Source organism: Diabrotica virgifera, chromosome 4 (genome assembly GCF_917563875.1).
Source record: "Diabrotica virgifera virgifera chromosome 4, PGI_DIABVI_V3a".
NCBI lineage: Eukaryota > Metazoa > Arthropoda > Insecta > Coleoptera > Chrysomelidae > Diabrotica > Diabrotica virgifera.
Window position 1 is genome coordinate 108,632,070 of NC_065446.1, and position 27,659 is coordinate 108,659,728.

General features: G+C 34.4%; 2 protein-coding genes across 2 annotated transcripts in view; both read right to left on the minus strand.

Moving 5' to 3' along the window:
• Positions 1-27,659, minus strand: part of LOC126883097 (phosphopentomutase) — a 166,977-nt gene that overhangs the window by 135,741 nt on the left and 3,577 nt on the right. The window lies entirely within an intron of this gene.
• Positions 1,065-27,653, minus strand: LOC126883634 (centrosomal protein of 290 kDa-like). The gene is made up of 2 exons (XM_050649288.1): positions 26,973-27,653; positions 1,065-1,145 (listed from the first exon to the last, which is right to left on the minus strand). Exons 1-2 carry the CDS (start codon positions 27,651-27,653, stop codon positions 1,065-1,067), a joined length of 762 nt encoding a protein of 253 aa, XP_050505245.1.

Genomic DNA, 27,659 nt, shown 5'->3' on the forward strand with positions numbered 1-27,659 from the left:
CTTTCGATTTTTTGTATGTCTTAGGTGTTTGGAACACCTTAAAAAGATAAAACAAAAGCGTAGAACCGCCTAATCGTCTCAATAAATTTTTTTATTCAAACCATGTACAACTAAATTTGAAAATATTTAAGAGTTAAAAGTTTACTGCATTGCTAAATTAAGGTTTACCTAATCAAGTATCCAAAATATCCTTCGTTGTTAATTTGACATTATCCTAAACGATAATACGTCTATTACATTTGTCCACGTTTCTATAGAAATTATTATGGATTCATCGAATAATTCTTTGCCTTAGCTCTGCAACACTTGCTGGTCTGTTTTATACTTTTCAAGTATCCCTAATAAGAATAAACTTAGGATTCAAATCTGGTGAACTAGGAGGCCATTCAATACTACCTAATCTACCAGTTCATCGTCCGGGAAATGTCTGATCTAAATATCGCCCGAACATTTACACCAAAATGAGCTGGAGCTTCGTCTTGCTGAAACAATATCATTAAAATTGACTCCAAACTTGTTTTTCAGGGCAGCTACAATTTCATTTCTAAATTTAGTAGCATTTCATAATCATTATCGCTGGTGGATAATTAACCAGTTTTGGATTTACCTCACTCTTATTCTTCTTCTTTTTGTGTATATATGAGTCTGTCTGTTTTTTCAATGTGCCTCCAGTAAGTTGTAGCCAAATCGTTTTGGTGGTCTTCCCACTGATCATCTTCCAATTGGGGAACTGTCTCTCGCCGTCCTTACTACTCTATTTGTTGTCATTTGGTTTATGTGGTCGTTACATTGTTCTATTCTGTTTCTTACCCAGTTATTAATATTGTCCAGCTTGCACTTGCATTTACCTTACTCCAATTGTATTGTTCACTTAACTGCAATCTACGGTTGTAGTCATCTTCATTTGATTCTTGCAACTGGATTTATATGTAACACATGCAAGACTGAAAATGACCTACATCATCTATTGGTGCAACACTGCGTAAGGATGTATGTGGATCTTCAACGATACTCTATATTAAATCTCAAGTTTTATTGTAATTTGTAAGTTTTTATGTCATCTTTTACTCGTCTAGTTTCAGTTTCAGGTTGTTGAGTAGCTGCGTCAATTTATGTTTTATGTCGTCTAATGATTCGTTGATTCCCTTAAAGCATGATTTGATTTTTTAGCAAGTATAAGTTACAGAGTGCTAAATCTTGCGAATAAGGCGGATGCTGCATGACAGTGGCCCGATATTTGTCCAAACAGTACGTGAAGACATACAAGTAAAAGGATTAATATTCGGATGACCCTATATAAAAATTTATGGAGGTAATTAGGGAAGCTGATTCGGCATAGGAATAAAAGCAAAGAGATTAATCTCAGATAGATAGACACTCGATGTAGCCAGTTTACTCTGCAATTATTTATCACAACAAGGTATTTCTTTGGTTAACCGAGATCCGATAGTCTTTTTATGAAGGTATATATTCTTTTTAGATTTTATTGTATGAAAAAATAATATACAGTAGGAAAAATGAAAGAATACCCATGAACGAACATATAAAACAAGCTGTATTTTCCTGTCACCGTGTCATACAAAAAATTGGCCAGCGCAAGTACATGTAATAATTATTATTACATGTAGTTGCGCTGGGCAATTTTCTTTGTGACACGGTGATTGGAAAATACAGCGTGTTTTATATGTTCGTTCATGGGTATTCTTTCATTTTTCCGACTGTACATATATTACAATATGTGTAAACTTTATCTAATAAAAATATAACGTTACAGCCATCACACATGAGTGACAGTGCGCACTGCATGATACATTTTTGGCTGACACGATACTAATGGCACTCATATGAGACGTGACAACAAAAAGGTTAAAAAACATAGTTTATGGGCGATAAATATTTATTATTTAATATAAAAACAATAGTTTTATTTGAAAAAATGGCTCCGCTCCTGGGGAACGTAAATAACAAATAGTGTAGCAGTGAATGGGTTAAAAGTCCACAATGATATTTTATAGGTACCTTCCCACGTAGGAGTAGGAGACAACGATGCTAGATTAGTAGATTCAGTACCTTCGTACTGCCTTTCGTCAGGTATTAACAGTGCCGGATTAACCATTAGGCAAAGTAGGCAGTTGCCTAGGGGCCTCGCGGGGACCAAAACGAAAAAATGTTGAAAGATTCAAATATCGCGCAATACCATAAAAGTTTTGGTGGACATATAAAGCTACATTACAATGCATACTTTTGTTCACATAGAAAGTATATGCTGTGGGAATACATCGCTAATGAATGCTCTTTGGTAGAAGGACCAGTACTACAGATGGAAACAAGAATCGAAACTGACCAAAAAAACACAAGAAAAATCAGGAGAAAGAAAAGATCCTTAATCAAAATCCAAAACAGAAGCAAAACTTATTTAAATTCAGTTTCACACGGAAATCCATAGCTAGTGAAGCAGCAACCAATGAAAATGTACGTGATGGAATAGAAATATCTGAGGGAAACATAGCTTTCCTAACTGAAGAAGATGAAAAAACATGTAACGACAGTTCTATTCCAGTTCAAGAAGTTAAAGAACCAGAAACCGAAACAGAAACAATAAGTTAAAATTATACAATCTATGGTTTTTGAAAATAAGTCAGTGGAACAAAAATTAAAAGAGATTGGCTGACATATTTTCCCTCAAACAGAATATCTATTTTGGGTTTGTTCAGTCTGTGTACAACTTTTTTTCATCCTCTACCCACCGTTGGGAAGTTATGATCAAATGCTTAAACGAAACTCCACTAAGCGATCTCATTCGCCACGATCTAGTCCTTATGAGAACAAGCAGCACATGCCATAACACCCTTGCCTAAAGGTTAAAACGCTTTCAAATCTGCTCTTCATACTCTTGCTGAAGACACTAATCAGCAAGCTGAAACAGTTCATGAGGCTAAGTATTTGTTGAAAGAAATGTCAAAAAAAAGAAGCATTCATAATGAATGAGTTTTGGGTAACAATTTTAGAACGCATCAGCGCTTTCAGTAAATCATTGCAGAGAGAAGAGATTGAACTTCAAACTGCAGTTCAGCTTCTAAATTCACTTTTGGAGTTCTTAAAATTCCAAAAAGATAATTTTGCTTATTACGAGCAAAGGCCTGCGACCGACAATACTCTGAATATTATCTACTATACTGTACAGAGGCGTAGCTACCGCCATATCAGCCGTATCAATTATATGGGGCCCCCGACATTCAGGGGCCCCAACGCGGCATGTCGAAACTAAATTCCTTTCAAAAAATTAAGGAAAATATTCTGCAATTATTTCACTATTAAAACGCTTTGAAACAGTGTACATATATTGTTGGGATACCGACATTTTCGTGTAATGGATTCTTTTATTCTTTATTATAAAGTATACTTATGTACTGTACAGGTACCTATCTATTTTCTGCCTCTCGCCGTTCTATAACAACAGAGGTTTTTTGTTTTCAAGCTACTTCTTATTGTTTATTCACCGTTGGCTGTGTGAGACATTGTATAATGTATCATGCGAAATTACAATACTTGTAATCGCTTTACCTTTGATAATTTGAAACATTGAAACACTGTGTATTGTTTGCGTATATTTTCGTGTAATCTGTTCTTTATCTATAAATTGTATTTAGGTATATATATTTGCCGGTCGCTCGCCGTTAAAGAACAGAGCTTCTTTGTTTACTCTACTTTTCAATGTCTATTCACCCTTGGCTTGAAAAAACTGAATTTGTTTTAAAACAATGAGTCTCAATTCAAATCTGTTTTTCGACTTTGGATTATTAGAATTTATTAGATTTATTATTATCTATATTTGAGCGTTATACGCTGAATTTGTTAGTTCCTAAGTTGTATTATGCAATTTGCAATTTATTTAAATTTTGCAATGTACAGGGTTTCAGTAATAATTGGAAATAATTTACCTGTAGTTTACTAGGCTCAAAATATGTATTAAGATTTAACCCAAATCACCTAGCCTGAAAATGATTCTTACAGAAGCTAGAGATCTTTGAAAAAGGCGTCTTGTAATTAGTTTTTTTTTTTAAACACCTCCAGAACGCTTCTATTTAGAGAAACCAAAACTGGTACGCCTATTTATCTTCCTTTTTTATCTTTAACTTTTAACCCTTTTTGACACTGGATTATTAAATGGTGAGGCATTCTAGTAATAAAAGGTACTCTTGCTTTAAGTCGGTACGATACACCGTTTTCTAGAAATGTCGATTAGAAAATTTTGTATTTTTTTAATGTGAGAAAATTTTTCAAAAAAAAACTATGAAAACAAAAAACGAAAACTGTGACGTTTATTCCAGAGATGAATCGATTTCATCAATTGCGAATTTCTAGTACCAGTCATATGCGTCCATTTTGAGTAGGTCAACGGTTATTTTATCGCATTAATTTTTGTGAATTTGAAACAATTTTGACACTAGAATATTAAATTATGAGGTATTCTAGTACTAAATTTACTCTTGCTTTAGGTCGCTAAAATACTCCGTTTTTTTTTTTTTTTTTTTTAATTTGGTCTTATTCAAAAAACGAAAAAATTTCAAATCGATTTTTCTAGAAAACGGTGTATCCTACCGACTTAAAGTAAGAGTAACTTTTAGTTTATTTATTTATTTATTTATTTATTTATAGTAAATACAAATGACCTGGCCTCTTGAGACTAATCCAGGTCGTTTCCTGATGGGATTACAATAGTTGACACATATAATTTTTATTTGAACAATTTTTTAATTTAATTTAACTAATTAATAATGGCCCTAATCTATTACTAACTCTGAAAATTATAAATTATAAATAATTCTAATAAACAATTTTAATAAACAATTCTAAACAATTTTAATAATAAAAATATAATTTTTAATTTATTTTTTTTTTCTTATTTTAAATTTTATTTATTTTTTTGTGAAAATAATTTTTATAGTGCTTCCAGTTCTCATTCTCAGATGATTAATCTATGACTATTAATCTAAAAATAGTCAGAAATAATTGTAAGTGTAGATCTACTTGACTTGTATAATATTCCCGATGGTATTTCGGTGAGCCCCAGACCCTTAGCCGAAAATATCCATTGAATTTTTTATTTTTTATTTATTTTATTTTATTTTATATTTAATATTAATTTTTTATTTTTTATTATGTAAATATTTATTTAGTTAGGTTAAATATTTATTTTAATCCATATTTTTATATATAATTTAAATTTTTGTATTTTATAATTTCTTATTCAATTTGAAATAGGTTGGATATTTACTAAATAAATAAATAAAAATACTAAAAGAGTAACTTTAAGTACTAGAATACCACACAATTTAATAATCCAGTGTCAAAAATGATTAAAAGTTAAAGACAAAAAAGTTATGCGATAAAATAACAGTTGCCCTACCCAAAGAGGACGCATATGACCGGTACTAGAAATTCACAATTTATGAAATAGATTTATCTCTGGAAGATAAATAGCCGTACCAGTTTTAGTTTTTCTAAATAGACGTGTTCTAGAGGTATTTCAAAAAAACTAATTAAAAGGCACCATCTTAAAATAGCTCCAGCTCCCTTAAGAAGCCTTTTCGGAGTAGGTGATTTGGGTTAAACCGTAATATTTTGAGCCCAGGAATCTACAGTTAAAATATTTCCAATTATTAATGAAACACCCTGTATTGTTTTGCTTTATTTCATTACCTTTTATTTTGCAATAACATTGACGATTTGTATAATTTCAGTAAACTGTATTTGTTGTTGTTTTTTTCCTACTCTTTGTACCTACGCTTTGTCCATAAAATTGTAAAATTTTGAGTGACAATAAAGTATATTTCTATTCTATTCTATACAAGCGTTTTTGCTGCTTTTGTTGCAGATTTTTTTGGCACTATCCCATATCAGTCGTGGAAAAGGGCCCCGCGACAAACTTGATAGGGGGCCCCTGTGGGGCTAGCTACGCCACTGATACTGTAATTACTGAGCTGAGTCGTCGGTTGACAGTGTACGGGTCAATGAACTTATTATTTGGGCTTTTATGTTTTTCCAAAATTGAGTGATACTCAAATAAAGAAGTGTGCTTCAAAACTACATGAAAACTATCCTGATGATATTGAATCTGAACTTGAAAATGAACTAGTTCAAATATTTTATAGCCTAGCTTCAAACTTGCAGGGAAAACAATTTATTCCTGCTTCATAGTCATTTTGGGTTATTTCGCAACAGGCGAACGGACATTTTCAAAAACAAAAATTATTAAAAACGGAGAAACCTAGGTTTCTTAGGGGGCCTCATAGCTTGGGTTGCCTAGGGGCCTCAGGATTCTTAATCCGGCACTGGGTATTAATGAGTCGCGGGTAAAAATTTACGATCCATACTGGTACAATACTTATATAAATTTATTAATGTTCATGTTCCTATATGTTCAGTTCTTAGAGTTATAAAAGTATTATTCTGTTTGATATCGATGAAAAAACATATTCTATGGCTATGTAATTTATTTAATTTGTTGCAACTTCCTTACAACAATAATTTGATAAACCAGTAACAAGAATAATCGAATCGATATGTTTTAACATTATTATGGAAATAATAACACGAATCTTTGTTTACAACACGAAAATCCACTTTACATCAAATTTGTTCCCCATTACACCTTGTACACCACATACAATATCATAAAACATTTAACTTGATAAGTGATTTTATTTTTAAAAGTAATCATTTATAAAAATAATCGAACTGAATACAAACTTATAGTGTAAAATATAGTAGATAACTTAAACTTAAACGAAAGAGTGGGCCATAGACGAGTTTTTGGACGTAGATAGTATTGATACCAATTGAAACCAACAACTACTGTTCGGAAATACGAGCACGAATGTAGAGCAAGGCCCTTCATATCCTAAGTTTATTTCAAGGGCGATCGTAGATACATGGAAAATAGTTTTAATGGACAATATTCCTGACGTTAAAAGCAACAGGACCATTTTGAAAATAGCGTAATGTAGGTAACTATAATAAATTTCAATGCAGTTTGTAAAAAGTATTATTTTTATGAACAAAAAAAACAAGTAAAATCCTTTATAAAAGGTATATTTATTAAAATTCTCTAAAAAGGGCCACACCAGAAGCAGAACTATGTAGCCCTGTAACTGTGATGTAGCCCTTGTTAGGGAATTTTAATAAATATACCTTTTATACAGGATTTTACTTGTTTTTTGTAATATATGGTATACAATGGTATACAACCAGATACAGGAAAACCTTTTTCCTCGTGGATTCGTATTATTTTTATGTCATACTAATTAATTATTGGGTTTTTATTGCTTAGTTACCTACCATTTACATAATAGTATAGGTATTTTATACAGTGCAATTTATGGCATAAGCATACAGTCAAATAAATTTTGGATATCTCTCTCTCTTTGCCTTATCCCTGTGCGGGGTCGGCTTCCCTAATTGCATTTCTCCACACAATTCTATCTTGAGTCATATCAATATTAATCCCCTTTACCAACATGTCCTGCCTTATCGTCTCCCCCACGTCTTCTTTGGTCTTCCTCTCCTACTCCTTCCAGGAATCTGCACTACAGCAATTCTTGGTATTGAGTGATTAGCGTCTCGACGTTGAACATGACCAAACCATCTCAACCTATGCTCTCTCATTTTGGCATCAATTGGTGCCACAACTAGACTTCCCCTAATATACTCATTTTTAATTTTATCCTTTTTTGTCACTCCACTCATCAATCTAAGCATTCTCATTTCCGCCACATGCTTTCGTTGTTCCTCTTTCTTTTTCACTGCCCAACATTCAGTTCCGTACATCATAGCCGGTCTTATGGCTGTTTTCTAGAATTTTCTCTTCAACTTCATTGGAATTTTCCTATCACACAGCACACCACTCGCTTCCTTCCACTTCATCCATCCAGCCCTAATTCTGCTGCATGCATCTCCATCTATTTCTTCATTACTCTGTAATACCGATCCCAGGTACTTAAAACTATTGTTTTTTACAATCAGTTCACCATCCAAAGATAGCATATTATTTTTAGTAACTCCATCTTTAAATGTACATTGCAAATACTCTGTCTTTGTCCTACTAAGTTTTAAACCTTTTCCTCCAGAGCTTGTCTCCACTGTTCCAGGTTTTGTTCTAAGTCTCTTTCACTATTTCCTACTAAGACGACATCATCAGCATACATTAGGCACCATGGAATGTTACCCTGTAGTTTCGCTGTTATCTGGTCCAAAACTAATGAGAATAAATACGGACTAAGCACCGAGCCCTGGTGCAATCCTACTTTCACATGAAATTTATCAGTCTCTCCCACACCTGTCCTAACACTAGTCGTTACTCCCTCATACATATCCCTCGCAATCTTTACATATTCACCAGGGACTCCTTTCTTATTGAGTGCCCACCACAGAATCTCTCGAGGAACTCTATTATATGCTTTCTCAAGATCAATGAATACCATATGAGCGTTTGTTTTTTTACTCCTGTATTTTTGCATCAACTGCCTTATAATGAAAATTGCATCTGTTGTTGATCTGCCCTGCATAAAGCCAAACTGATTCTAGGATATTTCGGTCTCTTCACGTATCCGTCTATCAATTACTCTTTCCCATATTTTCATGGTGTGGCTAAGCAGTTTTATAGCCCTGTAGTTTGTACATTGTTGTATATCTCCCTTGTTTTTGTAGACAGGTACTAGTATACTGCTTCTCCATTCGTCTGGCATTTGTCCAACTTCCATAATTCTATTAAATAAACCTGATAGCCACCTTGTTCCTGTCTCTCCCAATGCTCTCCATACTTCTCCAGGAATACCATCTGGTCCTACCGCTTTTCCTTTCTTTATTTTTTGAAGCGCTTGAGCCACTTCCTCGTTTGTTATTCTGGTGACCATTGCTGCTACTGTCTCCGTTGACTCCACAGGCTGTCTGTCAAATTCTTCATTTAATAAGCTGTCAAAGTACTTTCTCCATCTCTTTTTGACATCCCTTTCGTGAACTAGTATTTTATTATTTTCATCTCGGATACATCTAATCTGATTAAAATCTTTTGCTTTCTTTGCTCTCTGTTTGGCTATTTTATATATCTTCGTTTCACCTTCCCTGGTATCAAGTTGATCGTACAGGCTTGAATACGCTTCTGCTTTGGCTTTTGCTACTGCTACTTTCGCTTCCTTTTTTGCCACCATATAGTTTTGAAGATCTGTGTCGGATCTGGTTTCTTGCCACTTTTTATATAATGTTAGCTTCTCTTTTATTTTTCCTTGTACTTGGTGTTTGACCACCACCAAGTCTCTTTATCCTCAAATATTTTTTCCTGACGTTTTCCCAAGTATTTCAATAGCAGTCTCTCTAATAATATTTGCCATTTTTCTCCAAATTGTGTTAGGGCTTCCTTTCATGTTCCAACATATTTTTTCTACTATTAGTATGGTGTAACTAGACCCAAACCCAGACATCCAAAGCGAAAGTTATCCTCCAACACCAAATTGTTCTATATGGTCCACATAATGTTCAGAAAAAAGTCACACCATTTTGAGCGTCGGGTTTGGGGGGGGAGAGGGGGAGAAATCGGTAAATTCGTAGTTTTTTACGTTTTTCGTAAATATTTCTAAAACTATACGATTTAGCATAAACAACCTTCTATACAAAAATGTACTGCATTAAATTTGAAATTAAAAAATCCCTATGCATAATCCTTTTAAAATGAACGGTTTCAAAGTTACTGAGGTAGTATAATATAATTGGTCCAAAAAAAGGCCTAACCTAAACATCCAAAGTAGACGTTTTCCTCCAACACCAAATTGTTCTATATGGCCAACATATTGTTCAGTAAAAAGTTACACCATTTTGAGCGTCCGGTTTGGGGGGGGGGGGGGGAGATGGGGGAGAAATCGGTAAATTAGTAGTTTTTTTACGTTTTTCGTCAATATTTCTAAAACTATGCTTTAGCGTAAACAATGTTCTATACAAAAATGTTCTACATAAAATTTAAAACAGAAAAGGTCGTGTACATAATTGTTATAAAATCAACAGTTCCAGAGTTACGGAGGGTGAAAAGTGGAGGTTTTCGATACTTTTTATATTTTTTGGGCAATTTTCTACTGATTTTCTTTAACAGGATTGTGTTTTTAAATCAAATTTGCTATTTTAGTGGCCGATGGTATGTTAGTGATAAGCTCTTGAAGAAACGTCAACCTCACCACCCAAAATCATCATCAATTACCCAAAAAATATAAAAAGTATCGAAAACCTCCACTTTTCACCCTCTGTAACTCTGGAACCGTTGATTTTATAACAATTATGTATCGGACCTTTTTTGTTTTAAATTTTATGTAGAACATTTCTGTATAGAACATTGTTTACGCTAAAGTATAGTTTTAGAAATATTGACGAAAAACGTAAAAAACTACTAATTTACCGACTTCTCCCCCATCTCCCCCCCAAACCGGTCGCTCAAAATGGCGTAACTTTTTACTGAACCATATCTGAACCATATAGAACAATTTGGTGTAGGAGGAAAACTTTTATTTTGAATGTCTGGGTTAGGCCTTTTTGTGGACCAATTTATACTATACTACCTCCGTAACACTTTGGAACCGTTCATTTTAGAAGGATTATGCATAGGACCTTTTTTATTTCAAATTTAATGTAGAATATTTTTGTATGGAAGGATGTTCATGCTAAACCGCACAGTTTTAGAAATACTGACGAAAAACGTAAAAAACTACGAATTTACCGATTTCTCCCCCCCCCCCAAACCCGACGCTCAAAATGGTGTGACTTTTTTCTGAACATTATATTGACCATATAGAACAATTTGGTGTTGGAGGATAACTTTCACTTTGGATGTCTGGGTTATGCCATCTTTTGGATCAATTCTATCATACTATATTCTTTCCCTGAATAGACCTTCTTTCTCATCTTTTAGCATCCACCACTTGATTTTTTGTGGTCCACTCCGATATTTTTGTTTAGTTTCGCTTTTTACTTCGATGTCCATAAAAGCAGCTTATGTTGTTGGCTGACTGTTTCACTAACTATTACCTTGCAGTCCTTGCATTCACGTATGTATTCTTTTCTTATCATGAAGTAGTCTATTTGGGATTGATGCTGTCCACTTTTGTAGGTAATAAGTTGAGTTTCTCTCTTTTTAAAGAATGTGTTAACAATCGCCATATCCAATGCTGTTGCTAATTCAAGTATGTCATCTCCAGCTTCATTTCTAGTTCAAAGCCTAATCCCCCATGTATTGTTTCATATCCTGTCTTGGCTTGGCCCACATGTGCATTGAAATCACCTCCTATTATAACTTTCTCCTCTGCTGGAATATCACTCAGTACGTCTCCTAATTGGTCATAGAAAGCTCTTCTTTCATTCTCACCCAGACCTGTTTGAGGAGCATACACACAAACACACACACACACACACACACACACACACACACACACACACACACACACACACACACACACACACACACACACACACACACACACACACACACACACACAACATTCAATACCTCTTTATCAATTACAAATTTCACTGACATCATTCTATCACTCGTTCTTACAACTTCTACTACGTTATCTTTCATTTCACTATCAGCAATTATACCAACTCCATTTCTAGTGTTACTACTCCCTACATACCACAATTTGTATCCTTCACCTAGTTCTTTCGCCTTTTGTCCTTTCAACCTAGTTTCTTGAATGCAAGCAATTTGAACTCTTCTTCGTTTGAGCGCATCCACTAACTCCAGACTCTTACCTGTAAGACTACCAAGATTCCAAGACCCTATCCTGATTTGTCTAACCTGTAATGGTGTTCCCCCTGAGATAGTCCTCACCCGGAGATCCGAACGGAGGCTCATTTTACTTCCGGAACATTTTATCTCAGGAGATGCCATCATTTCAGTATAAGTTTTTATTGCGTTTGGAGAAGGTCTTTTCATTTTTACGGTCAAATAAATTTATTTTATTTATTTTTTATGGAAGCCAAATAAATTTTGGATATCTTCTTTATAACATTTATTATTAAAGTAACAAAATATGGAATAAAATTATTATTATAACTATATACAAATATAACTATATACTATATACAACTATATATATATAACTATATACAGTCGGAAAAATGAAAGAATACCCATGAACGAACATATAAAACACGCTGTATTTTCCTGTCAACGTGTCACAAAGAAAATTGTCAAGCGCAATTACATGTAATAATAATTATTACATGTACTTGCGCTGGCCAATTTTTTGTGTGACACGGTGACAGGAAAATACAGCGTGTTTTATATGTTCGTTCATGGGTATTCTTTCATTTTTCCTACTGTAACGTTATTTAGTAGAATTCACATAAAACTGGCAATTCTGGAAAGATCCAGTGATAGAAAGATTGTCAGCCAGCAACAAATGTTTATTCATATTTCATTGTCTGCGTATCAATTTTATATAAGAGAAAACCAGATACATACAGAAGGGTATACCTGTCAACATCACTGAAACCTCATTTTTTTAGATATACTACCCTCTATACATCTTTTTTCTCTGTCTTTTTAACAGCACTATACCAGACAAATTGTATAACACCTTAGTAATACTAATTCACAAAAAAGGGGGTACAGCTGATTTAGAAAACTACCGAAAAATTAGTTTACTGAGTCATCTCTATAAACTTTTCACAAGAATAATTACCGCTAGACTGGCAAACAAATTGGACTTTTACCAACCAATAGAACAGGGCGGTTTTCGTAGTGGATTCGGAACAAATGACCATCTTCAAAGTGTTAAGACGGTAATTGGAAAATCGATTGAGTCCAATAATAGGCCACTACTTGTCCTTGTCTTTGTGGACTTCCATAAGGCCTTTGATACCGTTGAGCTGGGCGCAGTCTTGAGTGCTTTACATGTATACCGTCTCGATTATATCGATATACTAAGCTAATACACAACATCTGCAAAAACTCCACACTGGTAGTGAAGAGGCACGAGAATACCAATCCCATACGAATTGGCAGAGGAGTACGACAGGGCGATACTATGTCACCTAAGCTGTTTATCACCGTTTTGGAATACGCCTTTAAAATTTTTGATTGGAGGGAGAAAGGTTTAAATGTAGATGGACAAAATCTAACAAACTTGGGTTTCGCAGACGATGTAGTTCTACTGGCAGACAATTTAAAGGCTATTAGCAAAACCTTCAAGAAGTGTGCTCTCAGGTTGGGTTAAAAATTAACATATCTAAGACAAAGCTAATGACAAACCTGATCCCCAGTGAAAACATTGTCATTAACGACTGTGAAATAAAGTTTGCCGAAAAGTACACATATCTTGGCCATGAAATACGAATCACGAGAGACAATCAAACATGCGAATTGAAAGGAAGAATTATCCTCCATGGGCCGCATATGGTAAACTCAGAGACGTATTCAAAATTGATCTTGCGTAAACTAGTTTGGCCTATCCTGAAATCGGGTTTGGCCGGTAACATGTATACCCTTGGGCAACCTTATAAACACGCTAGCTAAAGCGCCTAGAGTCTTCTAGATGTAGATGTTTACGCCCTCAGGCATAAACATCTACTTATTGGTACATAAATAACTATTTTGATCTGTTAAAGATTGGTTATGGATTATAAATCAAAATTAGATGATGATAATATAAACGATATAAATAAATAATAATAAGATATAAAAAAATAATTTAATAAAAAGCTTTATAATAATAGATGAAAGTTTAAAAAATATATAGTCCAGAAAGCCACTGCGCATCCGCTAGGAAAAATATTCTAATTCGGATTTTTTGCACAATCTTACTCAAAAAGGACTCCTTTTAACACATTTGCATGTTGCCAGGACCAAAAAGTGGTCAAAAATTTTTTAAACGTTTTTTTTTGTTTTTTTCCTAAAATTATTTTTTTTGCATGGAAAAAAGTTTTTTTAGCCTTTTTGGATCATTCCAAACAGACAAGGTCTTTAGTGACTTTTCTCTAAAAATGATAGTTTATGACATATAAGCGATTAAAAATTGAAAAATTGCGAAATCGGCCATTTTTAACCCTCAAAAACTATGTGAAAAACTGAAAATTTGAATGTTGCCAAGGTAGGTAGATATTCTTTAAACATCGATTGATGAAATCCCGAAGAGTTTTTTGCAATACAATATTCAAAACTCCTTTGTTTTTTATTTGCTAATCAAGCGTGCGAGACACTATTTTCCACCGACAGTATGGTGCAAATGAAAGGAATAAATTCGTTATTTCGTAAACCGGCGACTTTAAGGAAAAATCCCGAAACGGGTCGATTTTTATTTTTAAGTTATGATATTGTGGCATATAGGTATACTAGTGACGTCATCCATCTGGACGCGATGACGTAATCGATGATTTTTTTTAATGAGAATAGGGGTCGTGTGCTAGCTTATTTGAAAGGTTCTTCAAATCTCTATTCAATAATATAAACATTTACATAATTATTTATACAGCGTGTCCAAATTTTTTTTATTAAATTAAATTATTTGACAAAAAAAGAAGTAGAAGGACACCCTGTATAAATAATTATGTAAATTTTTACATTACTGAATAGAGAATTGAAGAACCTTTCAAATGAGCTACCATACTACCCCTATTCTCATTTAAAAAAATCATAGATTACGTCATCACGCCCAGACGGATGACGTCACTAGTATACCATATATGCCACAATATCATAATTTAAAAATAAAATCGACCTGTATCGGGATTTTCCTTTAAAGTCGCCTGTTTACGAAATAACGAAATTATTCCTTTCATTTGCACCATACTATCGGTGAAAAATAGTGTCGCGCACGCTTGATTAGCAATTAAAAAACAAAGGAGTTTTGAATAATGTATTGCAAAAAACTCTTCGGGATTTCATCAATCGATGTTTAAAGAATATCTACCTACCTTGGCAACATTCAAATTTTCAGTTTTTCACATAGTTTTTGAGGGTTAAAAATGGCCGATTTCGCAATTTTTCAATTTTTAATCGCTTATATGTCAAAAACTATCATTTTTAGAGAAGAGTTACTAAAGACCATTTCTGTTTGGAATGATCCAAAAAACCTAAAAAAAAACCTTTTTCCATGCAAAAAAAATAATTTTTGGAAAAAACAAAAGAAAAACGTTTAAAAAATTTTTGACCACCTTTTGGTCCTGGCAACATGCAAATTTGTTAAAAGGAGTCCTTTTTGAGTAAGATTGTGCAAAAAATCCGAATAAGAATATTTTTCCTAGCGGATGCGCAGTGGCTATCTGGACTAATAGGTAACTAGCACAGTCAAATGCTCAAATACACGTACCTTAAAAACCACTTACGATACTGCTCACGGTACTGCCGGTAACCGGTAGACTGTAGACTACTGCTACGATGAACACCGATAAATCCAAACATTTAAAGCAATAATTAATATTACGACGGTCCACTACACAAAGATAGGTTAAAAAATATAAATTTCTTCTACTAACAACAATAAACAGAAACAAGTAAACTCTATACACTGTTAAATTGCTTCTTTCTATAAAACTCGGACACCATTTCTAAACTTTCACATTACGTGCAGAATTATTCTTATCCGGTAACCCGGGGATAGGACTGGCAAACTTTTTGCATCTTTTTTGGGGTGCTAAAATTAACATTATTAGAAAAATTCATCTAGTTCGTATGATTTTCCATGGGCGCCCATACCCATGGGCAGGGGGCCGTGCCCCCCATAGATTCGTCTCTGACGACTGTATTAGTCCATGGTAGTAGTAGGGTTGCTGAATAAATTAGAACAAACTTTTTAGTCTAGGCGCCAAATAGAGGTCACCGTGTCCTTTTCAATTCTGATGGACAAACTCAACGGTTTTTTATGGATTTTTGGCTGCTGATTACGAATTTCGAGGGTGGATTTCGATCCGAGTGGTCAAAAAATTATTATAAACAATTTAATTGTTTATAAATTGTTTATAAGGCTCTGGCTCATAAACTAAAAGAGATAAAAAAGAATGTTTCAAATAAAATTTGTTCGTTAATAAAAAACAAAGAAAAAAGAGTTTACTAAACTTAAATCCAACAATTAGAACTCAATATATTGTAAAATTAGTGCACAATGAAAATTGCAAAATAAGTATTTTTTGAAGCTTTATCGATCGGAACTCAGCTTCTACGCATGCAGATGAGCCTTAGAAGGTCTCATTTGAAGGCTTCATTAATAGGCTTCCAAACAAAGTTTGCTAAATTACTTTCTCTTCATTTGTTTTAAAGTTATACCCGTTTAAAGGTATAATTTTCTTAAAAACGAAAAAAATAATGATAGAAGAACTCAAACGGAATATTTTGAGCTTAATAAAATGTTCGTATGTTTATTTTTGGCCAAGATATCGATATTTTTATAGCGCGCTCTGAGACGCGAAATTGGCTTACCGCGTAAAGGTTCACGCGCTAACTTCTCGATGCAAATTATAATTTCTATGTATATACAGGGTGAGTCATGAGGAACTGTACATACTCCTACCTCGTATAGAGGCTCCTATGGGGAATAACAAATGACCATTAAAAAGTGTCTGCTCCCATTGTTTAATAATATACAGGGCGAGTTTCGCATTTTGACAGAAATTTGTATTCGTCATAATTTTTGAACGGTCAGATCGATGTGTCTCTTATTTTGGCCAATCGTTACACTATTACCACCTAATTAACTAATTTATTCAAACTAGAAAAAAATCAGGTCCGGCTTTAAAAAAGTTAGTTCGTTTGTGTCTTAGAAAAAATTTCACCCTGTATACGCTTTTTGAAAACTCTAATATGAATTGTACAAATTAGACAAATAAGCAATTAAAATGGCATATTTATTTTTTTCCGCACACGATTACTTAATTTTTAATAAAAAAATCAAATTTCACTTTGAATTAAAAGTTTGGTAAAGTGAACCATAGATTAAAAAAATAACTTTTATTACAAAAATTAATTTTTTTTGCACAAATAAGTAATTTATGTTACCATCCAATCAACTGATTTATTCAAACTAGAGAAAAATCAGGTCCGGATTTAAAAAATTAGTTCGTTTTGGTCTTAGAAAAAATTTCACCCTGTATAGGCTTTTTGAAAACTCTAATATGAATTTTACAAATAAGACGAATGGGCAATTAAAATGGCATATTTATTTTTTCCCCACACGATTACTTAATTTTTTATTAAAAAATCAAATTTGTCAAGATCGGAATTTTAACCTAAAAATGAAAAAAAAAATGAACTCACGGTTTAATTCGCTCTGTTCCATTTTAATATTTTTTCTCTGAAATTTTTACAGCACATACCTCTTACCATTGTGAAGACTATGAAAATTGTTGTAGACTTTCAGTCTTCTTCTTTTAAAAGTTGCAAACTTGTAAATCGCAAAAATTAGGTGGAAAAATTTAAAATTTATCAATTTGATCACGTCTATGTTAAACTATAGAGTCCAAAAGAAGTGTTATGGGAAGTTTTAGATCTAGACGTGTTATAAAAAAAATGGTAAAACTTTTAATTTTAAGAAAAACGTTGTTTTTGTAAATTAATTTTTGTAAAAAAAGTAAATTTTTTCAAATCTATGCAAAAACTTTGCCAAACTTTTTATGCATAGTCAAATTTGACTTTTTAATAAAAAAAATAAGTAATCGTGTGGGGAAAAATAAATAAGCCATTTTAATTGCTTATTTGTCTAATTTGTAAAATTCATATTAGAGTTTTCAAAAAACGTATACAAGGTGAAATTTTTTCCAAGGCCCAAACAAACTAATTTTTTAAATCCGGGCCTGATTTTTTCTAGTTTGAATAAATCAGTTGATTGGGTGATAACATAAGTTAATTATTTGTTCAAAAAAATATTCATTTTTGTAATAAAAGTTATTTTTTTTTAATCTATAGTTCACTTTACCAAACTTTTAATTATTCATAGTCAAATTTGATTTTTTTTTATAAAAAATTAAGTAACCGTGTGGGGAAAAAATAAATATGCCATTTTAATTGCCTATTTGTCTAATTTGTAAAAATCATATTAGAGTTTGCAAAAAGCGTATACAGGGTGACATTTTTTCTAAGACCAAAACGAACTTATTTTTTAAATCCGGGCCTGATTTTTTTCTTGTTTGAATAAATCAGTTGATTGGTGCTAACATACATTAAATAAAAAGACTAAGTTTTCACTCTAATGGCACATAACATATCCCACCAGAATGAAAACAATGGGAACCTTCTCTGGTTACACCTACGAGGCTTCTACAATTTGCAAGCCATACGGATGCTGAGACTAAGGAAGATGAGGGAATTCTACAATTTACAATTCACGTCACATCTGCTCAGCGCGGTAAAGTTCCAACGAGACTGGTTCCCTTCATACTCCACACAGAGTAAATGTAAATCAAAAATGAATAACCATTTTCAATTTCGTTGCAAAACGAAAATACAGCCGAACCATATTCCAGTCCAATCAGAGAGTGCTGCAAGCACCTCTACCGGTTTCGAAACTTATTAGTCTCTCATCAGGAGGCACATATGCTGCTCTCCCCGATCCAACCAAAACAAACCCCAGCGTGCAGTCCCGAATTGCAACGAACGAAATGGCATAGATGCCCTAGCGGCAACTGCTAGCAAAAGACTAAGTTTTCACTCTAATGGCACATAACATATCCCACCAGAATGAAAACAATGGGAACCTTCTCTGGTTACACCTCCGAGGCTTCTACAATTTGCAAGCCATACGGATGCTGAGACTAACGAAGATGAGGGAATTCTACAATTTACAATTCACGTCACATCTGCTCAGCGCGGTAAAGTTCCAACGAGACTGGTTCCCTTCATACTCCACACAGAGTAAATGTAAATCAAAAATGAATAACCATTTTCAATTTCGTTGCAAAACGAAAATACAGCCGAACCATATTCCAGTCCAATCAGAGAGTGCTGCAAGCACCTCTACCGGTTTCGAAACTTATTAGTCTCTCATCAGGAGGCACATATGCTGCTCTCCCTGATCCAACCAAAACAAACCCCAGCGTGCAGTCCCGAATTGCAACGAACGAAATGGCATAGATGCCCTAGCGGCAACTGCTAGCAAAAGACTAAGTTTTCACTCTAATGGCACATAACATATCCCACCAGAATGAAAACAATGGGAACCTTCTCTGGTTACACCTCCGAGGCTTCTACAATTTGCAAGCCATACGGATGCTGAGACTAAGGAAGATGAGGGAATTCTACAATTTACAATTCACGTCACATCTGCTCAGCGCGGTAAAGTTCCAACGAGACTGGTTCCCTTCATACTCCACACAGAGTAAATGTAAATCAAAAATGAATAACCATTTTCAATTTCGTTGCAAAACGAAAATACAGCCGAACCATATTCCAGTCCAATCAGAGAGTGCTGCAAGCACCTCTACCGGTTTCATTCTGGTGGGATATGTTATGTGCCATTAGAGTGAAAACTTAGTCTTTTGCTAGCAGTTGCCGCTAGGGCATCTATGCCATTTCGTTCGTTGCAATTCGGGACTGCACGCTGGGGTTTGTTTTGGTTGGATCGGGGAGAGCAGCATATGTGCCTCCTGATGAGAGACTAATAAGTTTCGAAACCGGTAGAGGTGCTTGCAGCACTCTCTGATTGGACTGGAATATGGTTCGGCTGTATTTTCGTTTTGCAACGAAATTGAAAATGGTTATTCATTTTTGATTTACATTTACTCTGTGTGGAGTATGAAGGGAACCAGTCTCGTTGGAACTTTACCGCGCTGAGCAGATGTGACGTGAATTGTAAATTGTAGAATTCCCTCATCTTCCTTAGTCTCAGCATCCGTATGGCTTGCAAATTGTAGAAGCCTCGGAGGTGTAACCAGAGAAGGTTCCCATTGTTTTCATTCTGGTGGGATATGTTATGTGCCATTAGAGTGAAAACTTAGTCTTTTGCTAGCAGTTGCCGCTAGGGCATCTATGCCATTTCGTTCGTTGCAATTCGGGACTGCACGCTGGGGTTTGTTTTGGTTGGATCAGGGAGAGCAGCATATGTGCCTCCTGATGAGAGACTAATAAGTTTCGAAACCGGTAGAGGTGCTTGCAGCACTCTCTGATTGGACTGGGATATGGTTCGGCTGTATTTTCGTTTTGCAACGAAATTGAAAATGGTTATTCATTTTTGATTTACATTTACTCTGTGTGGAGTATGAAGGGAACCAGTCTCGTTGGAACTTTAACGCGCTGAGCAGATGTGACGTGAATTGTAAATTGTAGAATTCCCTCATCTTCCTTAGTCTCAGCATCCGTATGGCTTGCAAATTGTAGAAGCCTCGGAGGTGTAACCAGAGAAGGTTCCCATTGTTTTCATTCTGGTGGGATATGTTATGTGCCATTAGAGTGAAAACTTAGTCTTTTGCTAGCAGTTGCCGCTAGGGCATCTATGCCATTTCGTTCGTTGCAATTCGGGACTGCACGCTGGGGTTTGTTTTGGTTGGATCGGGGAGAGCAGCATATGTGCCTCCTGATGAGAGACTAATAAGTTTCGAAACCGGTAGAGGTGCTTGCAGCACTCTCTGATTGGACTGGAATATGGTTCGGCTGTATTTTCGTTTTGCAACGAAATTGAAAATGGTTATTCATTTTTGATTTACATTTACTCTGTGTGGAGTATGAAGGGAACCAGTCTCGTTGGAACTTTACCGCGCTGAGCAGATGTGACGTGAATTGTAAATTGTAGAATTCCCTCATCTTCCTTAGTCTCAGCATCCGTATGGCTTGCAAATTGTAGAAGCCTCGTAGGTGTAACCAGAGAAGGTTCCCATTGTTTTCATTCTGGTGGGATATGTTATGTGCCATTAGAGTGAAAACTTAGTCTTTTGCTAGCAGTTGCCGCTAGGGCATCTATGTCATTTCGTTCGTTGCAATTCGGGACTGTACGCTGGGGTTTGTTTTGGTTGGATCGGGGAGAGCAGCATATGTGCCTCCTGATGAGAGACTAATAAGTTTCGAAACCGGTAGAGGTGCTTGCAGCACTCTCTGATTGGACTGGAATATGGTTCGGCTGTATTTTCGTTTTGCAACGAAATTGAAAATGGTTATTCATTTTTGATATACATTAAATATTTGTTAAAAAAATTAATTTTGGTAATAAAAGTTAATTTTGTTAAATCTATGGTTCACTTTACCAAACTTTTAATTCATAATCAAATTTGATTGTTTTTATAAAAAATTTAGCAATTGTGTGCGGGAAAAAATAAATATGTTATTTTAATTGCCAATTTGTCTAATTTGTAAAATTCATATTAGAGTTTTCAAAAAGCTTATACAGGGTGAAATTTTTTCTAAGACCCAAACGAACTAATTTTTTTAAAACCGGACCTGATTTTTTCTAGTTTGAATAAATCAGTTGATTAGGTGGCAATAGTGGAACGATTGACCAAAATAAGAGACACATCGATCTGACCGTTCAAAAATTATGACGAATACAAATTTCAGTCAAAATGCGAAACTCGCCCTGTATATTATTAAACAATGGGAGCAGACACTTTTTAATGGTCATTTGTTATTCCCCATTGGGGCCTCTATACGAGGTAGGAGTATGTACAGTTCCTCATGACTCACCCTGTATACGTTATCTTCATTTTTCATTTTTGAAGATGCTAATAAAATTTTATCATATAATTCTTATAATCAAATCATCATACTGTACCTCGTATCACCTTTCATTCCATTTACTTTGTCTTGTATTTTTTGTACTAAATGAGAAAAAAAAAAACATTAAAAACTAATATTTCAGAAATATAACTAAAAAATAGTATTATTTATTAATAGTATTTTTACAAACATTATCTTTCATGCATCTGCATCGAGATATACAGAGAATCTCAGCTTTTTTACATCTGCATAAGCAATTTTTACAGTTACATGGTGGTACTAAGTCTGTTCTTGTAGGCAGTAAAACTAAAACTTTCTGGGGCTTCAGAGTCTAATTATCTATATGATATCCATATAAAGTGGATCTAGTTATTTTGCAACATCATCAAGGCACGTCAATTGTGTATATGCCGCCACAACATAAATGCTCGTTTTATATGCAATGATGATGCTGTAAAAGAACTCGATCCATTTTTATACGGATATCACATACTGGCTTATTTGCATGCATAGAAGCCGAGTTACGATCGATAAAGCGTCGAAAAATACTTACATATTTGACTGTGAGCCGATTTTGCGCCTCATAGCGCGCCATTAAAATATCGATATCTTGACCAAAAATAAACTTCGAACATTTTAAAAAGCTCAAAATGTTCCTTTTGAGTTCTTCTATCATTATTGTTAATTAAAGTATAAATGTTTACAGCTTTAATTTACCTGAAACCCTTATAAACAAATTAATGTACAATTTTTTTAAGAAAATTATACCTTCAAACGGGTATAACTTTAAAACAAATGAAGATAAAGTAATTTAACAAACTTTGTTTGGAAGCCTATTAATAAAGCTTTCAAATGAGACCCTCTAAGGCTCATTTGCATGCGTAGAAGCTGAGTTCCGATCGATAAAGCTTCAAAAAATACTTATTTTGCAATTTACAATTTGCATTGTGCACTAATTTTACAATATCTTGAGTTCTAACTGTTGGATTTAAGTTTAGGAAACGTTGTTTTCTTCGTTTTTTATTAACGAACAAATTTTATTTAAAACATTCTTTTTTATCTCTTTTAGTTTATGAGCCAGAGCCTTATAAACAATTTATAAACAATTAAATTGTTTATAATAATTTTTTGACCACTCGGATCGAAATCCACCCTCAAAATTCGTAATCAGCAGCCAAAAATCCATAAGAAACCGTTGAGTTTGTCCATCAGAATTGAAAAGGACACGGTCACCCCTCTGGCGCCTAGACTATTCCTCTCGTCAACGACTTAATTTCGGGTGTAAAAAAGTTTGCTAAGGCGTATACAGATCTAATCTATATACTTTGAGTTTTTGTGACACAAAACAAAAAATATGACTATCGATTTTACTTAAAAATTTGATGCCAAGAAAAAACGATTAATCAAACAAATCCAATTGAACATTTTAGTTGTTAAAAATAAATTCACAATTATCATTTTTCAAATCTATAATACTAATGTTGTTCATTATTTTATTAGTGTCTCACATTGGCCCTGAAACTGAAACTGGCATTGAACCGTTAAAAAATATATTTACCGCCGATGATTCATTTTTAATTTACACCAATCGAATATTTATTAGTAGACACATAACAGATAATAATTCCTCTACAAAAAGTGCCACTATTCTTAGGCGATGGTCTCCAATACACGCTGTACGCAGCCTACGGTTAGTCCAGAAAGCCACTGCGCATTCGCTAGGAAAAATATTCTGATTCGGATTTCTTGCGCAATCTTACTCAAAAAGGACTCCTTTTAACAAATTTGCATGTTGCCAGGACGAAAAGGTGGTCAAAAATTTTTTAAACGTTTTTTTTTGTTTTTTCCTAAAATTATTTTTTTTTGCATGGAAAAAAGTTTTTTTAGGTTTTTTGGATCATTCCAAACAGAAAAGGTCTTTAGTGACTTTTCTCTAAAAATGATAGTTTTTGACATATCTCTCTCTCTCTCTCTCTCTCTCTCTCTCTCTCTCTCTCTCTCTCTCTCTCTCTCTCTCTCTCTCTCTCTCTCTCTCTCTCTCTCTCTCTCTCTCTCTCTCTCTTGTACCATCACTCCTAGTGGAGTATTGGGCGCATCTGCGTTTCTTGGCCGATAGTGTAAGACGGCTGGTGGCCAGCTCAGCGCGTCTTGTGTTTATTCTCTGGTTAATCTGCGTACCAGTTCCTTCCATTCTCCTCCGTTTCTTGCTTGGTTTTTCACTTCCCCCCAACTTAAGCCGATTCTGTTGTGTTCTCTGGTTACTGTTTTCTTCCAAGTATTATCTGGTCGTCCCCTCTTCCTTGTACCCTCAGGTTGATATTCGAGTGCTTGTCTTGTGATGTTACTAGGATCTTTTTTTAACGTATGGCCGATCCATTTCCATTTCTTCTGTCTGATTGTTGCTATTATACTGGTTTGTTTCGTTCGTTTCCATAGTTCTTCATTTGTTATTATATTAGGCCAGTAAATTTTTAAGATCTTTCTTAAGGACCTATTTACAAAAGTCTGTAGCCTCTTTGTTGTGCTTTCGTCGTGCTTCCAAGTTTCTGTTCCGTAGAGTAATATGCTTTTTACACATGTATTGAATATATTTATTTTTCTTGACTCTGTTATTTCATTTGTTTGCCAGATTTTATTTAACGCATTGAAGGCGAATTGTGCCTTCGTTATTCTTGCTTGTATGTCTTTCATGCATCCTCCTCCTTTTCTTTCCATGATTGATCCCAAATAAGTGACTTTCTCTACTTCTTCAATTTCTTTGTCTTTTATTTTTATTTTGTTAATCTGCGGGTTATCATTTTTTAAGATTTTTGTCTTCTATGTATTTATCCGGAGACCAATCATATCAGAGTACTGTGTTAGCTTATCGACTTTTGTTTGCATGTGAGTTCTGTGTTCTGTTAACAGGCAGACGTCGTCAGCAAATTCAAGATCTTCAAGCTGATTAAAGAGGTTCCATCTAATGCCTGTCCGATCATCCGTTACTTTCCTCATAATCCAGTCTACCAAGATAAGGAACAAAGTAGGAGATAAGATACAACCTTGTTTAACACCGCTTTCAATAGCTATTTCTTCTGTGATTGCTCCCTCGTGTTCTAGTCTAGCTTTATACCCATCATAAAACAGTTTGATCAGGTTAATAATTTTTGTTGGTAGACCATACTGTCTTAAAATTTTCCACATTTGTTCCCTATTGACTCGGTAGAAAGCCTTTTCAAAGTCGATAAAACTTAAATTTATGTCTTTCTGCCATTCATTAGCTTGTTCTAGGATGATTCTTAAGGTGCATATGTGATCTATAGTAGAGCGTTTAGCACGAAAGCCTGCTTGGTGCTTCTCAGTTTCTTGTCCAATTCTTCTTTCATTCTTTCGAGCAGAATTTTTGTTAGCACCTTGGATGAGGCGCTTAATAGAGTTATTGCACGCCAATTTTTACAGTTACTCAGATCTCCCTTCTTTGGTATTTTTATTATCAGTCCCTCTTTCCATTCTTGTGGCAGTTCTTCGTTGGCCCATATTTTATTTAAAAGTTTATGTAGCATATCTATGGCTTGTTCGGTGTCTGCTTTTATCAGGTCGATAGGTAAATTATCTGTTCCTGCGGATTTGCCATTCTTTAATAATTTAAGTGCGTTGGCAATTTCCTCTCTTGTAATTACCCCAGTGTTAACCTCTAATTCTTGTATTTCAATTTGCTCATCCAATTCTTGGGTTCGGTCATGTTTGGCGTATATTTCTTCAAAGTATTCTCTCCATCTTTGAGTTACTTCTTTCTCAGATTTAATTAATTTTCCTTTTTTATCTTTTATTTCTCTTACACTTCTTGCTCGATTGCCTGTTAGGTTTCGTATAATCGTGTATTGTGTTCGTAGATCATTATCTTGTGCTGCTTTCTCTGCTGATTTTAGCATTTCGTTTATGTAATTCCTTTTATCGTTTCTGCATGCCTTTTTCACTTCTATGTTTTTTGCTTTGTATTTTCTTTCAAGGATCTCTTCTTCCCTTGTTCCTTCTTTTTGCAATATGTCTTTCTTGATTTTCTTTATTTCTTCTATAAGCTGTAACGTGTCTTTAGTTATCCATTTTTTATTTTCACTTTTTTTCAACCCGATTGTTTCGTCTGCTGTCTTCATCATGACCTCTTTGAAGTTTTTCCATATTTCTTCCACAGAGTCTCCATTACAGTGGTGTATATTTCGGTTTACTTTAAGTCTGTCGGTGAATATTTTCCTTGTTTCTTCTTGCTTTAGGATTTCTACATTGAATCTTTTTCTTCTGGTAGTCTTGCGATTATTTTCTCTGTCTAGTTTCATCTTTAATTGGGCCCTGATAAGCATGTGGTCCGAATCCACATCTGCACCCCTTAAGGCCCTGACATCTTGTAGCCAGCTTCTCCATTTTGATTCAATTAGTATATGGTCGATTTGGTTCTTATATCTACCACCCGGTAATTTCCAAGTTTCTTTGTGGATCTGCTTATGTTTAAAAATACTGCCACCTATAATGAGCTCATTCTGTTCACAGAATTCAATTAATCGATTTCCGTTGTTATTTTTCCTTTCTAGACCTTCTTTTTCCATCACATGTTCATATCCTATATTATCATTGCCAATCTTGGCATTGAAATCTCCAATTATCATTTTTATATCTCTTTTATACTTTTTGTTTATATTGTTGTACGTTGCTTGCAATTTTTCATAAAACTCTTCCTTTTCTGCATCATTATTTTCATTTGTAGGAGCGTAAACGTTGATCACTATTAGGTTATAGTACTTTGCTTTGAGTCTAGCCCAAATAATTCTCTCAGATGATGGTTCCCATTCCATTAAAGCATTTTTTCCTTCTTGAGATAAAAGTATTGCTACACCCTTTTCGTGTTTCGCATTTTCAGATGTATTCCCAGAATAAATCATTAATTTTTGGTCTTCTACTCGAGTTGATCCGCTGCCGTTCCAGTGTGTTTCGCTTAAACCAATAAATTTCAACTTGTAATTATCCATTTCTTGGCCTACTTGCTCTAATCTGCCGGTTTCATATAAGGTTCTTACATTCCATGCTCCAATGGCTATGGTTTCTCTTGTGTCAATTTCGGTCTTGTCAGTTGTGTTCGGTCTATTTCTTGTATTTTTATTCACTGCCTTTTTCTTTGCCATATCCGTCATCGTTTGTGAAGTGTTTTGTGGGTTTTTTTCAGGTGCTAGTTTTTTGGATTCCCTTCTGGACTTTCCTCTAGCTGGTTACTGTTTTTATTCCATTTCATTGTTTTCCCATTTATTATTAGCTTATTAAATTTTACTTTTACATTTTTACCCTTATTTGCTTCTTCATGGCCAACTTGTCTTATTTTTTTCTGTACTTGCAAATCTTCTTTGGTCATATCGTTGTTGATGAACACTCTCCTGTCTTTTGCATGTTGTAGTTTCGCTTTGTTTTTCATAACCGTTTCTTTCTCATGATGGTTTGGTAGCTTAACTAAACATGTTTTTTCTCCTAATTTTATTACTTCATCAATTTTAACCTTAATATTCATTTCTGCTTCCATGAAATTACCTATGGTCTGCCTGAGTATGTCCCTGTCGTTTGTATCAATTTGCAAACCTTGTATTACGACGTTGTTGGCTTTCCTTTCTTTTTCTAATTTTTCTAGACGTAGCTTCGTGTCATTCAGTTCTTTCTTCATTTCATCCTTCTCGATTTGCGACTTTTGATTTGCCTGTTTGACCTTTTCTATTTCGTCTCTGAGTTCTCTTAATTCTTTCCAGTACTCCCTTTGGTCTTCTTTTATATCTTTGACTTCTGCTGCTAGATTTTTTGTTTCTTCAGTTAGATCTTGCATCATTCTAATTATTTGATCTAGCTTATTTCCTTGGTTATGGCTATCAATTGCAGTTCTAGCCGTTTTTTTACTTTCGTTGAATGTTCCATCGTCTCCTTCTCTGCCTCTTTTATTGATTTCATCCGATGTATCTGAGTCCATTATTTT